The sequence below is a fragment of the Salvelinus fontinalis genome, chromosome 14 (assembly GCF_029448725.1).
Source record: "Salvelinus fontinalis isolate EN_2023a chromosome 14, ASM2944872v1, whole genome shotgun sequence".
Taxonomy (NCBI): domain Eukaryota; kingdom Metazoa; phylum Chordata; class Actinopteri; order Salmoniformes; family Salmonidae; genus Salvelinus; species Salvelinus fontinalis.
The window spans coordinates 45,347,168-45,361,266 of record NC_074678.1 but is presented as its reverse complement, the minus strand read 5'-3'; the positions used below and the strand labels follow the sequence as shown (position 1 = coordinate 45,361,266).

Here is a 14,099-nt window from a genome sequence, read left to right as displayed (position 1 = left end):
TTTATATACTGTAATTATTTAGTAATTAGTACATTATTCATGATTAATGTGATGCCCCTCTCCCCATTAATGATCATGTTATAATATAGTAATATTTTCATTTAGCAGACTCTTTTATCCGAACACACCAATACACAAATACTCTGTATATGACGCCCATAACGAAATCAAATCCACAATTCTAGTAATTCTATTTGTATGGCCAGCACCATGCTCCAACCAACTGAACCAGTGTGATTAACCTGTTTTAGAACAAAGTCAATAACATGTTTCAAGTCCAAATCATCAGTCCTCTCCAAAACCTGAAAGAACATCAGAAAACATCTCAGTGATCTCTGATACCTACAAGCAAATTCATTTCATTTTGGTGAAACTTTTATTCTAAAATGGTGCCATGCAGAGAATTCAATTCTGCGTTTGGCTTTGCAGGGGATGCAATTCTCAGCAAAATACCATCTTTCAGGGTCCTAACATTACCTTGTCAGTGAATAGGAATCCAAGCCCTGCAGCTGCAATCTGCAGGAGGATTGCCACCAATATCCCTAAAAACTGACAACAGAAATTATATTTCAACCTTGTAGTAGGCTAGGACAGTTGCAAGACATGATGTCATTATTTACTTTCTGCAATCACAATAAAGACAACTACAGTGTTGAGATAATTACAGGTACTACTATTTACCATCATTTACATTTTACATTTTTTTTTACATTTTAGTCATTTAGCAGACGCTCTTATCCAGAGCGACTTACAGTAGAGTGCATACATTTTATTACATTTTTTACATTTTACATACTGAGACAAGGATATCCCTACCGGCCAAACCCTCCCTAACCCGGACGACGCTATGCCAATTGTGCGTCGCCCCACGGACCTCCTGGTTGCGGCCGGCTGCGACAGAGCCTGGGCGCGAACCCAGCCCAGCCAGCCCAGCCTGGGCGCGAACCCAGAGACTCTGGTGGCGCAGCTAGCACTGCGATGCAGTGCCCTAGACCACTGCGCCACTGCGCCACCCATCATCTTTCTATGGCTTTCTAATATACAGTCAGTGTCCACACCTGTGGCAAAACACACACACCTAATTATTAGTCGCCCATCATTGAGTTTATTTTGCCATTGAAAATGTACATTTCACTACCTAATATTTAGATTGATGCCTGACTTTTCTCTTTGGCAACCTTGGCATAGATTCCTACTGCTATAAGAACAGCACTGGATTCCTGGGGAAAGGAATGTTAAAATCATTGTCATATGTACAGCATGCAGTTATGTTTACAAACTTGTATCACAGTATGTCCATTATAGCCCCACTAGGTGCATGTGACTGATGAAAGTAATCATTTAGAATAGCCAATCATTTGGAATTCTGTGTAGGTGGGCTGTCATTCACAGAATAATCAATAAACACATCAGGCTTGTTGTTATATTTTGTCATCATATTTTAATGCAGTGGCCACCAACCCTGCCGACCGGGAGATCTGTGGCTAAATCGAGTGTGCATACTGCCCTGGCCAATCGGATAGCTTAAATCACCATGCCTACTGTGCTTTCAAGACCCCGGCCAAAGCAAAGTTTGATACTAGCCTGTGTAAGATTTAATAACTTTTAAAACCATTTAAACTTTGATACTAGCCTGTGTAAAACCATATAAAGTTGCAATTAGGCACTGGATATGATTTGATTAACTATGCAAGTCAATGACGGCCTACTTGTAAAGCCCCCCGGCCAAACCCTCACCTAACTGATGTCGTATAACCTGTATTCCTCCTATTGGTTTCCTAACTACGCTTGGCCAATTGTGTGCCGCACAATGGGACTCCCGATCACGGCCGGTTGTAACACAGCCCAGGATCGAACCCGGGTCTGTAGTGACGCCTCTGGTAGACCGCTGCGCTACTCGGGAGGCGTAAGTGTACCGTCCCCTAAACGTAACAATTTGTGTGAACGCAAAACTGCCCTTAGATCATTGTCTAAGGGCAACTTCATTACACTCCTGGAGGGATCACTATGAATGCGCGTACACTGACAACTGCTGGGTATCCTAACATTCCACACAGCGACACATATTATTCCCGTTAGAAATATAGACAAATTATAGACACACACCCATAGGCTGTTTTACCTCCATATAGGCTGTTTTACCTGTTGAAATGAATACAGTGTAGCAGATAAACACCTGTTGGAATTTGGCACTGTACAATTTCAGATAATTATAATCTGTATTCCTATTGGTTTCCTTCTAGCCAGTCATGATCCTTGACCATTCCCTCTCCACCGCCAAATGACGCACGGAGGGACTCTCCAGCAAAGCGGATTAAGGAGACGAAACCTGTCCCGTTAGCGGATTTGAATTGCACGAGGACTCAGATTTCCACAGGGAAAATATAGTTTATTTATATGTTTATTATTAGAATTTGGCCTTAAGAAACTCCGAACTCTGTAACCCGTCACCATGGGTATCTCAGAAGTACTTAACAAACTTCGAGATCGCGCAGATAAATTTCTAAATGAGAAAAACATGGTGACAGATTTCCTTGGAAAACTGGAGGAGAAAACGGGAATCAAGAAAAAAATGATTGCCCTAGGTATGTAATTTTTCTGTAGCCTATTCGGAGGACACATGTGTTGTCATGTTAATTTGATGTAGATGTTTAAATACCATTATGTCAAATATGGAAACCTGTAGGCTATTAATTCATTGGAAGCGTACATTCGTCGAATGCGCAGCACACTTGTAGTCCTTGCTGTGAACACGAACTGAAGCCAATTGGAAGGCCTATAAGTAGGTTATGCTATGGCGCACAGTTTGGTATTGACCAACAGGTGTGTTTCTTTAGATGCACACACTTCAGATGAACCTCTACCTCTACCTACATTGTATAAATTATAAATATGAGATCTACCTAATAATATTGTAATGAAAGATTATTTTCATTCGATTTTTAGGAACATACATATTTGAATGGTGCAGTATTATAATTGAAAATACTACTGCTATTACTGTATGTAAACAAAAACAACCAAACTTCCTTCAGATACTTCACTGTCACAAATCCAACCACAGTGCCATGTCTTGGTAGTTTCCGACTGTCCTTTATGTTGAATGATTCATTGTCACCCTCCAGAGGACTTTGGCAAGGCATGGGCCAGGAGTGTGTCCATGCCAGTGGCTTACACTTACTGTATACTGTTCCATGTCACATGTTGGTATTAGCCCTAGACAGCACCACCATAGAGAGCCTTGTGCCATGGGTTCAGTTGGGATGATGTAATTACCCGTGCCTGGTGCGCAATGATACCCACATACTTCCATGAACCCACAATTGCTCCTGGCAAATTCTCAGTACTGTTTTATTCAACAAGGAATGATAAGCTACAAGCATGCATGAGACTAGAGAGTTGTCTCTGGGTGTAGCGATGAACAAGGAATCAACAATGCCATAGAACAACTGTAGTCGCCTGTAGACCTAAATATGAGAGTAGGCCGATGTAAGTGTATCACCACCGGCAAACACATCCTTTTGTAGATTGGACTATTCCCAAGTTCTAATTTCCTAAATGTTTCTTCTGCAGCTGTTACAAGGCATTCTCTCTCTCTCTCTCTCTCTCTCTCTCTCTCTCTCTCTCTCTCTCTCTCTCTCTCTTTCTCTCTCTCTCTCTTTCTCTCTCTTTATTTCCCCAGAATTATGAAATCAGTTATGTGTTGCTATCAAGACAATTATGCATTTTGCATGACATTCTAAAGTTCTGTAAATCCTTCACTATCAGTCAATAGCAGCATTTGAGACTCCTCTCACAATTTCCCTAAGACTACTTACATTCTCATGAAGTAGCAGTGCACTGCTTGATTAGGATCTTTGTGCAGTGTAATGCTTGACCTCTCGTCACGTGTCTTGTGTTATCAACAGGTGCAGTGTCTCTGACGGGACTGTATTTGGTATACGGCTATGGCGCCTCCCTCCTCTGTAACATGATTGGATTTGTGTATCCTGCATATTACTCGTAAGAACAGTAGCAAACTAGCTTTAAAGTTATATGTTTAAGCTAGACCGTTTATGTGTTGCCATTTTATGTAATGTAGTACCTTACCTCAATTAGGGCTATGTAATGTTGGGTACTGTTTCCACTCTTCCATGTAGAATCAAAGCCATCGAGAGCACAAACAAAGAAGATGACACAAAATGGCTGACCTATTGGGTGGTCTACGGAATCTTCAGTTTGGCAGAATTCTTCTCTGACATCTTCCTCTACTGGTTTCCTTTCTACTATGCTTTCAAGGTAAGGTGATAATCAGATGTGTATCACACAGACAGACTGTGTGCCTTACATTCTAAGCAAACTGAAAACTGCTTCAACTCACTCATTGTGACCAACCACTGACCTTACAGTTACAATATAATTCAAAATCACTATAGGCTACGGAATTTAGCAGCATATAACACTTAATAAGCAATTAAGAAGCTATTATAAGCTTGCTATACATAAACATTCATAAGTACATGTCAATAAATTCTCGGTATGCTGTGAAATACTTGTGACCTGTATTTATGCTTTATTGGGCTCCTGGAGGTGTCGTGCTTTGCTTATGTGGTTACGGCAGTATGTGGTGCCCTTCAACATGTGTCAATCATGTTCTTGTTTTTTTCCCACCCTCTTTGCCAGTGCCTGTTCTTGTTGTGGTGCATGGCCCCCGTCACATGGAACGGCTCTCAGATTCTGTACAACCGGGTGGTGCGGCCCTTCTTCCTCAAGCACGAGGCCACCGTGGACAGCATGGTCAATGACCTCAGCGGGAAGGCCATAAACGCAGCCGAGTCTGTCACCAGAGAAGGTACAGAGGCCCCTGACGGCCCAGTCCAGAAACAGCTAGCTCCTAGCCCCAATGCATTTCATGGACACCTTAAAGTGAAGTATTATCTTATTTTCGACTTCCCTAGGGTGTTGTCGTTTCCTACAAACTGTTTTAAAATACATTAGTAGGTTATTTACCAATGTCCAAAATCTCCTTGCAAGTATGTTTGGAGAATGTACAGTGCATTCAGAAAGTATTCAGACCCCTTCCCCTTTTCTACATTTTGTTACATTCCAGCCTTATTCTAAAATTGATTAAATAAATAAAAATCCTCATCAATCTACACACAATACCCCATAATGACAAATTGAAAACAGGTTTTTGCAAATGATAAAAAATAAATAACATAAATGCCTTATTTACAGAAGTATTCAGACCGTTTGCTATGAGACTCGAAATTAAACTCAGGTGCATCCTGTTTTTATTGATCATCCTTGAGATGTTTCTACAACTTGTTTGGAGTCCATCTGTGGTAAATTCAATTGATTGGGCATGATTTGGAAAGCCACACACCTGTCTATATAAGGTCTCACAGCTGACAGTGCATGTCAGATCAAAAACCAAGCCATGAGGTCGAAGGAATTGTCCGTAAAGCTCAGAGACAGGATTGTGTCGAGGCACAGATCTGGGGAAGGGTACCAAAAGGTCTGCAGCATTGAAGGGTCCCTAAGAACACAGTGGCCTCCATCATTCTTAAATGGAAGAAGTTTGGAACCATCAAGACTATTCTTCGAGCTGGCCACCCGGCCAAACTGAGCACTCGGGCGAGAACGGCCTTGGTCAGGGAGGTGACCAAGATCCCAATGTTTATTCTGACAGAACTCCAGTTCCTCTGTGGAGATGGGAGAACCAACCATCTCTGCAGCACTCCACTAATCAGGCCTTTATGGTAGAGTGGCCAGACAGAAGCCACTCCTCAGTAAAAGGCACATGACAGCCCACTTGGAGTTTGCCAAAAGGCACCTAAAGAACTTTCAGACCATGAGAAACAAGATTCTCTTGTCTGATGAAACCAAGATTGAACTCCTGACACCATCCCTACGGCGAAGCATGCTGGTGGCAGCATCATTCTGTGGGGATGTTTTTCAGCGGCAGGGAGTGGGAGATTAGTCAGGATCGAGGGAAAGATTAATGGAGAAAAGTACAGAGAGATGCTTAATGCTTAGCGTCATACCCAAGAAGACTCGAGGCTGTAATCGCTGCAAAAGGTGCTTCAACAAAGTACTGAGTAAAGGGTCTGAATACTTATGTAAATGTGATATTTCAGTTTCTTATTTTTAATACATTTGCAAACATTTCTAAAAACCTTTTGCTTTGTCATTATGGTGTATTTATTGTGTGTAGATTGATGAGGGGGAAAAAAACAATTGTATCAATTTTTGAATAAGACTGTAACGTAACAAATGTGGAAGAATTCAAGTGGTCTGAATACTTTCCGAATGCACTGTAGCAATCAATGCTAGTGGAAATGGGTTATATCATTTTGCGGTCAATACATTCAAAAGCATGCCCAACAACTATTGTACCTGATTTGGCTACATAGCTCATTTCCCTCTGAAGTCCATAAATGGCTTGGTATTTCACAGTATAAATCCTATTAGAGAGCTGTGTGTAACACTGCACCCATATAGATGCGGTAAAGAGGTCAATGGAGTGCAGGCCGTGGGGGATAGAAGAAGGACGCCGTGTTGGTGCAGATTCAACCAATCTGATCTAACAAAGTGGATATTGGTCAAATCTGTCATGATTGATGTATTGTAACAGGCCCACAATGTGATTACTAAAGTTCGGTTAGGATATATTTCTCTGTTTTTCGCTGCATTACATTTAGAAGTTGTCCCTTTTCAGGTTTAGAAGAAGTGACTGCTAAATGCTAACGCCTGTTCGTATAAGCTGGTAGCATAGCTAGCATACAGATATGGTTGGTGGTAGTTAGTCGTTTTTAACTGATTGGTGACGATGACATGGATATGTATTGGGGTTGACATCCATACGAACATTATACTCCGATTTTTACCTCAACGTAGTGTGAAATGTACATATAATCAATAGCCTAAATGTAGGCTAATTTTGCTGGGGGCAATGAGGATATTCAGGATCTTTCTCCCACACGTTTCCATGTCATTTCCATTGTTTTGGTTGAGTTCCTTTGAACTCTTTACTGCATCTATTGAGAAAACAATGAGGATATATTTAAAGTGCTGTTGGCTGTGAGGTCACACCAGTGATGGATTTCATAAGCTGGCAAATGGTCCAGCAGGGATTAATGATGTCAACTGAGGTCATAGACAGCTTACAAAAGGTAGACGGAAGGATGGCAGGAACCAGGTCAGCTGATATAAATAGAGGTAGCTATTTTCAACCTGTGAAAGAATGCGTACTTACTGTGAAAATAATGCAAAGTATACAGAATAAACAAATTAGCCTAAATATTGCTATCCATTTAAGTTTCAGTAAAAACGGAGATATGCTTTTGTGTGTGTGTGTGCTGTGTGTGTGTGTGTGTGTGTGTGTGTGTGTGTGTGTGTGTGTGTGTGTGTGTGTGTGTGTGTGTGTGTGTGTTTGTGTGTGTGTTGTGTGTGTGTGTGTGTTTGTGTGTGTGCGTGTGTACATGCATGTGTGTTTCAGCCTTGATTGTTTGTATACATCCTTTCCAACTGCTTTTGCAATTTCATGTGCACAGATCACTTACTTGTTTCTGAAGCAACCTTCATGTAACTTTGTTTGCATGGGGACTTTATCTTTCTCTCTTTCCTGTCTGCCCTCAGTCCTTCAATCACTCGTGAAAAACAAGACTTTAGTACCACACGCATCAGGGGCCAAAGGCTTACCCAGCGCATCAGGGGCCAAAGGCTTACCCAGCACATCAGATGCATCAGGGGCCAAAGGCTTACTCAGCACATCAGAATCAGCTGTATGTAAAACAAACTCTTTTATTTCTGTAACAAACTCTTTATTACTTGATTTCCTTTGCCATTAGTTAGTGCCTAACACTGCTCCAGCTAAGCTAATATAGTCTCACTATTAGCTTGTTTGCATGTCAGCTGTGTGTTGTTTCCCTAGAGTATGTGTTGTCTATATAGTGCCTTCAGGAATGATTCATACCCCTTGACTTATTCCACATTTTGTTGTGTAACTGCCTGAATTAAAAATGGATTAAATAGATTGTCTTTCTAACCCATCTACACACACCCCATAATGACAAAGTGAAGACATGTTTTTAGACATTTTTGTATAGAAAATGAAATACAGCGATATCTCATTTACATAAGCCAATTCATTTAACATTTTAGACATTTAACAGAGCCACTTACAAAAGCAATTAGGGTTAAGTGCCTTGCTCTAGGGCACTTCGACAGATGTTTCACCTAGTCGGCTCAGGAATTTGAATCAGTGACCTTTCGTTTACTGGCCCAAAGCTCTTAACCTCTAGGCTACCTGCCGCCCCAATTCTTTATAGAAGCACCTTTGGCAGCGATTACAGCTGTGAGTCTTTCTGGGTATGTCTCCATAGCAGCGGGAAGATGTTTGGGAGTGCTGCACTTTTTTTTAACCCGTGCTACAGACACCTATATCGGTCTGCTAACACAGGACTAGTAAAGGCCCAGAGCACTACTAATATATATATTTGTATTCTTTTTATTCCTTTTTTAAAATGATTTTTCAGGGGGTGCTGCAATTTTTTTTTTTATGAGTAGGTTTGTCCAAACTTTTGACTGGTACTGTATGTCTCTAAGAGCTTTCCATACCTGGATTTTGCAACATTTGCCCATTATTCTTTAAAAAATAATTCAAGCTCTGTCAAATTGGTTGTTGACCATTGCTAAACAAGTTTTTCAAGTAGATTTAAGTCAGAACTGTAACTCGGCCACTCAGAAACATTCATTGATTTCATATGATTTGATTCCCTGTCTTATTGGTAAGAAACTCCAGTGTAGATTTGGCCTTGTGTTTTAGGTTATTGTCCTTTCCTTTCCCAGTGTCTGTTGGAAAGCAGACTGAACCAGGTTGTCCTCTAGGATTTTGGCACAACTATGCTTAAAAATATGGAGAGTGCCCCAAACATAATACTTTGTATTCAGGACAAAAAGTGAATTGCTTTGCCACATTTTTTGCAGCATTACTTTAGTGCCTTGTTGCAAACAGGATACATGCTTTGGAATATTTTTATTCTGTACAGGCTTCCTTCTTTTCACTCTGTCAATTAGGTTAGTATTGTGGAATAACTACAATGTTGTTGATCATCCTCAGTTATCTCCTATGACATCCATTAAACTCTTTAACTATTTCACAGTCCCCCTTGCCCTCATGGTGAAATCCCTGAGCTGTTTCCTTCCTCTCCGGTAACTGAGTTAGGAAGGACGCCTGTATCTTTGTAGTGACTGGGTGTATTGATACACTCATCTACCAATAGATGAGATTTACTCATCTACCAATAGTTGTCCTTCTTTGCGAGGCCTTGGAAAACCTCCATGGGGTTTATGTTTTTTTTATTTTTTTATTTAACCTTTATTTAACCAGGTAGGCTAGTTGAGAACAAGTTCTCATTTACAACTGTGACCTGGCCAAGATAAAGAACTGCAGTTCGACATATACAATAACACAGAGTTACACATGGATTAAACAAACATACAGTCAATAATACAGTAGAAAAAATTACATTTTAAAAAGTATATATACAGTGAGTGCAAATGAGGTAAGATAAGGGAGGTAAGGCAATAAATAGGCCATGGTGGCGAAGTAATTACAATATAGAAATTAAACACTGGAATGGTAGATGTGCAGAAGATGAATGTGCAAGTAGAGATACTGGGGTGCAAAGGAGCAAGATAAATAAATAAATACAGAATGGTGATGAGGTAGTTGGATGGGCTGTTTACAGATGGGCTATGTACAGGTGCAGTGATCTGTGAGCTGCTCTGACAGCTGGTGCTTAAAGCTAGTGAGGGATATATGAGTCTCCAGCTTCAGTGATTTTTGCAGTTTGTTCCAGTCATTGGCAGCAGAGAACTGGAAAGAAAGGCGGCCAAAGGAGGAATTGGCTTTGGGGGTGACTAGTGAGATATACCTGCTGGAGCGTGTGCTACGAGTGGGTGCTGCTATGGTGACCAGTGAGCTGAGATAAGGCGGGGCTTTACCTAACAGAGACTTGTAGATGACCTGGAGCCAGTGGGTTTGGCGACAAGTATGAAGCGAGGGCCATCCAACGAGAGCGTACAGGTCGCAGTGGTGGGTAGTATATGGGGCTTTGGTGACAAAACAGATGGCACTGGTTGAATCTGTGTTTGAAATTCACTGCTAGACTGAGGGACCTGACAGATAATTGTATGTTTGGGGTTTAGAGATTCATTCAAAAATCATGTTAAACTCTATTTGCACTTATTATGTGACATCTTAAGCACATTTTAACCCTGAACCTATTTAGGCTTGCCTATTCAACCCCTAAACAAAGGGGTTGAATACTTATTGACTCAAGACATTTCAGCTTTTCATTTTTCCTTAATTTGTAGACATTTTGAAAAACATAATTCCACTTTGACATTATGGGGTATTGTGTGTAGGCCTGTGACAAAAAAAAATCTAAATTTAATCAATTTTAAATTCAGGCTGTAACACAACATAATGTGGAACAAGTCAAAAGGTGTGAATCATTTCGGAAGACACTGTAACCCCTGTTGTAGCCTCTAAGAAACCACTCCTTCATTCTAGGAGCTAGTATCAACTCTTAGTTTTAATATCTTATTTGATTGCTATTATTTGTCAGAAATAATTCAATGGTTTAATTGAACAGCAGAAGATGACAACACAGTGTGATTGAAAGTGCCAACACTATTGAAATGCATGTCATCAAAATAGAATACAATATGTATTTTATGGAGCATGTGTCAAGCCTCTCACTCACACTGTGGACCACTATTTTCTCTCCTCTGGCTGGTAAATGTTGTTGGTGGGATCATTCCTAAGCTGACACTCTGTACAGTCATGTGGAAGTTAATGGGTGCTAACTAACTAATCCCACTCCACTGCAATCTGTAGACAATGGATACGGATAAAGCTGCCATTAGTTATTTTTCACGTAGTCACTTTCTGCAAGCTTGGAATCTGGGTCTATTGTTTAATTTTGTGAGTGTCTTGATGGAGGAAATGCACTAGAAAGCACAGCCTCGACACAAAATAAGCTTTCAAAATGTTTTGGCAGAAATTTTAGCACAGCAACAGATGGCAAAGTCTGTAGTTGAGGGCTCTCCTCGCCAACTGTTTTCTCAAGAATGAAAACGAGGATGTAAGTCAGCAAATCCGACTTGTGAGAAGAACAGATGGCTGGATTAAAGATTCTGCTAGGCTTCTCTCCTCAGGTTTAAAAAAAATCTAGGCCCACTACAGCAGGCATTACCTGAACTGTGAAAAGAGGTAGTCGACCATCAGCCAATTAGCCGATATTTCAATGATTCTAAATGTATGCTTCCCACTGCTTTGTGCTTCCCTTTCGTAATATGGTTGTGAAGCTCTTTTAATTAAAAAGTAATTCTTCCTCACTGTCTTGTCTGTTCCTATTCCATGTATATTCAGAAGATTATCAATGAGTTGATCTACACTGAACCCACTGTAGACTAATGGTAAGTGTCACACAGTCACACTGTGTGTATACAGTATCACTCACTGTATTTACCTGGTCAACCACAAGGTTTTGTGGGCAGTGGCTGAATCTGGTGGCATAGATTGCTATTTGCATTAACCAAGTGCTCTATCCTCCTAAAGGAATAGTTAATTACTAAAGTTTGTCAGATGGTTTTAGACTTCCAAATTCGTCTCACGTCGTAAGAGTCCATGTCCCATGCCATTTGTTGTGTAGATCCAGCTATGCCGTTTTCCCAAATGAATGAGAAAGATATGGGCACCGTCTACTTTCTGTACACTCCCCTCCATATGTATTTGGACAGGGAAGTAAACGTTGTACATTTCTTCAAGAATCAATGGGAACATATCATTCATTTATAAGTCCAAAAATGTATGTAGCAACTGCAGATTGCCTCTTTGTGTGAATTTGTCCAAATACTTATGACTTCCTCAACTGGGGAGACTAGATGCATGAAGTGCTTTAATTTCTAAACGGTAAAACAGAAATGTGTCCTCAAATAAAAGGTGTCATTCTGTACTGTGGACTCATGTGAAACATTTGATCTCAAATCCAAAATGGTGGAGTATAGAACCAGATTTGAAATGTTATCTTCACTGTCCAAAAACATATGAAGGGGAGTGTATACTGTGCCCATATTTCTCTTTCAGTTGCCTATATTTCTCATGTCATTTTGACATAACTACTTTGAGTGTCTTACATTTTATTTTGTGAACTATGAGCAACTACGAGTGAAATATGAGCAACTATGAGTGAACTTTGAGCAAGTGTATTTCATTATCTTTACAGACCAACAAGTAGAGGCATTCAACCAAGACAAGTCTCAGTGATGGTACTGATGACAGCAAACCAAACCATGCCAGATTCACAGGAAAGTCTTCGGGTTTCCATGTTGACTTGCCAACTGCTGAACCACTAATACTTATGATTGGAAAACAATGACACAAGTCTGACAGAGATTGGGATACCATTACACAGACAGATAACGGGACAGGAAAAAAACATAACCAAGGTAAAATTCTGCTTTATATCAACCAAAACCATTGCAACTGAAAAACACTTAACATCCGCAAGGTTGTGGGTGGTTAGTTGAATGGTATGCAATGTCTGATATTTTGACTTTCTCATCACCTGATTAGAGTAACTGAATTTAACTGGTCTTTGGTTTACAATCAATGCAGTGTCCTTGTCCGCAGGAGTGTGTGGGCTCAATGCTTCAACAATAGCCCACAGTGTTCTGGTCTTGGACTTCATTGCTTTAGTTTTCACCGTTGTTCTTTGTTTCTTTTTGGACATGTTTTTCTCTCTTTGTGTCTTGTAACAGTTTTGTACAGTCGGATCTAGGCCATATGAAAATGAAATTGACACATACCTCTACTGTAAGTTAGAAATGCATTGGGTCTTGGAATCCTAGTGATATTGTCCAATGGTAACTACTAGCACTGTGTATTTAACCAATCATTTAAGTTGAAGGAGAAAGCGTAATAAATGGTACGTCGTGAGTTATGCAATTAAGTTATTTCAAAAACATTCCTTTATTCCTTTTATTATACATGTACATATGTTGTACTCTCAAAAGGACGTAAAGTAAGTTGTACCTTGTGTATCAATAAAAGTGTCCTCATCTTATGCAGTGTATTGCTTGTCATTATGATGATCACTGATTGTTTGGCATGGATCAAAGGAACTAATGCCGCGTTCAAAGCAACTGGGAACTCGGAAAAATACGAGACAAATCATGACGTCAGTGATCTTCCGGTCGATGAGTCAGAGCTCGGAAAGAATTGTGTGAATTGTTTGCTGTAAAAGACTGTGTGATACCCTCTATATGCAATATTCCAGTCAAGGAAAAAGTAACATACCTTGGGATTACCATATCGAGTGATCCATGTGGAAAGATGCTCATTAAATTGTATACCTATTATTGAAAAAAACAAAAAGAAGTTGAACCATTGGTTGCAGAGGGATTTATCCTTGAAAGGTGGAGTATTGCTTTCTAAAGTTGAAGGTATCTCCACACTTACTTATGCAGCCCAGTACCAATATCTTGACAACGAAATAGGTAAAGCGGTTGACCAGGTGCTTTTCAACTTCATCTGGAAAAATCATACACATTATATTAGGAAATCTGTCGTTATGAACTTAAATGAATATGGTGGTCTCAATTTTTTTGATTTTCCTACTTTGATTAATATTTTTAAGATAAATTGGGCAAAACATTTTTTAAAGAATCCAACTTCAATTTGGAATTTCATTCTTCATTATATCTTCTCCCGTTTTGGTGGCCTCAATTATATGTTACTTTGTAACTGTAACATTGATAAGACTCCTGCAAAATGATCTGCTTTTCATAGAGAAGTATTCTTAGCGTGGTCGTTAGTATATAAACAATTTTTCCCCGCATTGGTATTTCATTTGGAACAATAAGGACATTTTGTATAGAAACAAGTCTTTATTTTTTAAGAACTGGTTCAATAATCATATCCTGCTGGTGAGTCAACTTTTTAATGCAGAAGGATTGTCACTCAATTATGAGGAATTTTTATCTCGTTACAATATCCCTGTAACACCTAGAGAGTTCGCCATAGTCTTTGATGCTATTCCATGTGG

The 14,099-nt window shown here is 39.9% G+C and overlaps 1 protein-coding gene across 2 annotated transcripts; it reads left to right on the top strand.

Annotated features, from left to right (window-relative positions):
• Positions 1 to 2,291: 2,291 nt before the first annotated feature.
• On the top strand, positions 2,292 to 13,225 carry LOC129810972 (receptor expression-enhancing protein 6-like). 2 transcript variants are annotated; one of them, XM_055862021.1, is made up of 7 exons: positions 2,292 to 2,585; positions 3,909 to 4,002; positions 4,140 to 4,278; positions 4,663 to 4,831; positions 7,621 to 7,766; positions 11,426 to 11,469; positions 12,279 to 13,225. In XM_055862021.1, exons 1-6 carry the CDS (start codon positions 2,453 to 2,455, stop codon positions 11,465 to 11,467), a joined length of 723 nt encoding a protein of 240 aa, XP_055717996.1. In that variant the 5' UTR covers positions 2,292 to 2,452; the 3' UTR covers positions 11,468 to 11,469; positions 12,279 to 13,225. The 2 variants fall into 2 exon arrangements, with proteins under 2 accessions (XP_055717996.1, XP_055717995.1); XM_055862020.1 differs by having other exon boundaries at positions 11,423 to 11,469; positions 12,279 to 13,223.
• The last annotated feature ends 874 nt before the right edge of the window (positions 13,226 to 14,099 follow it).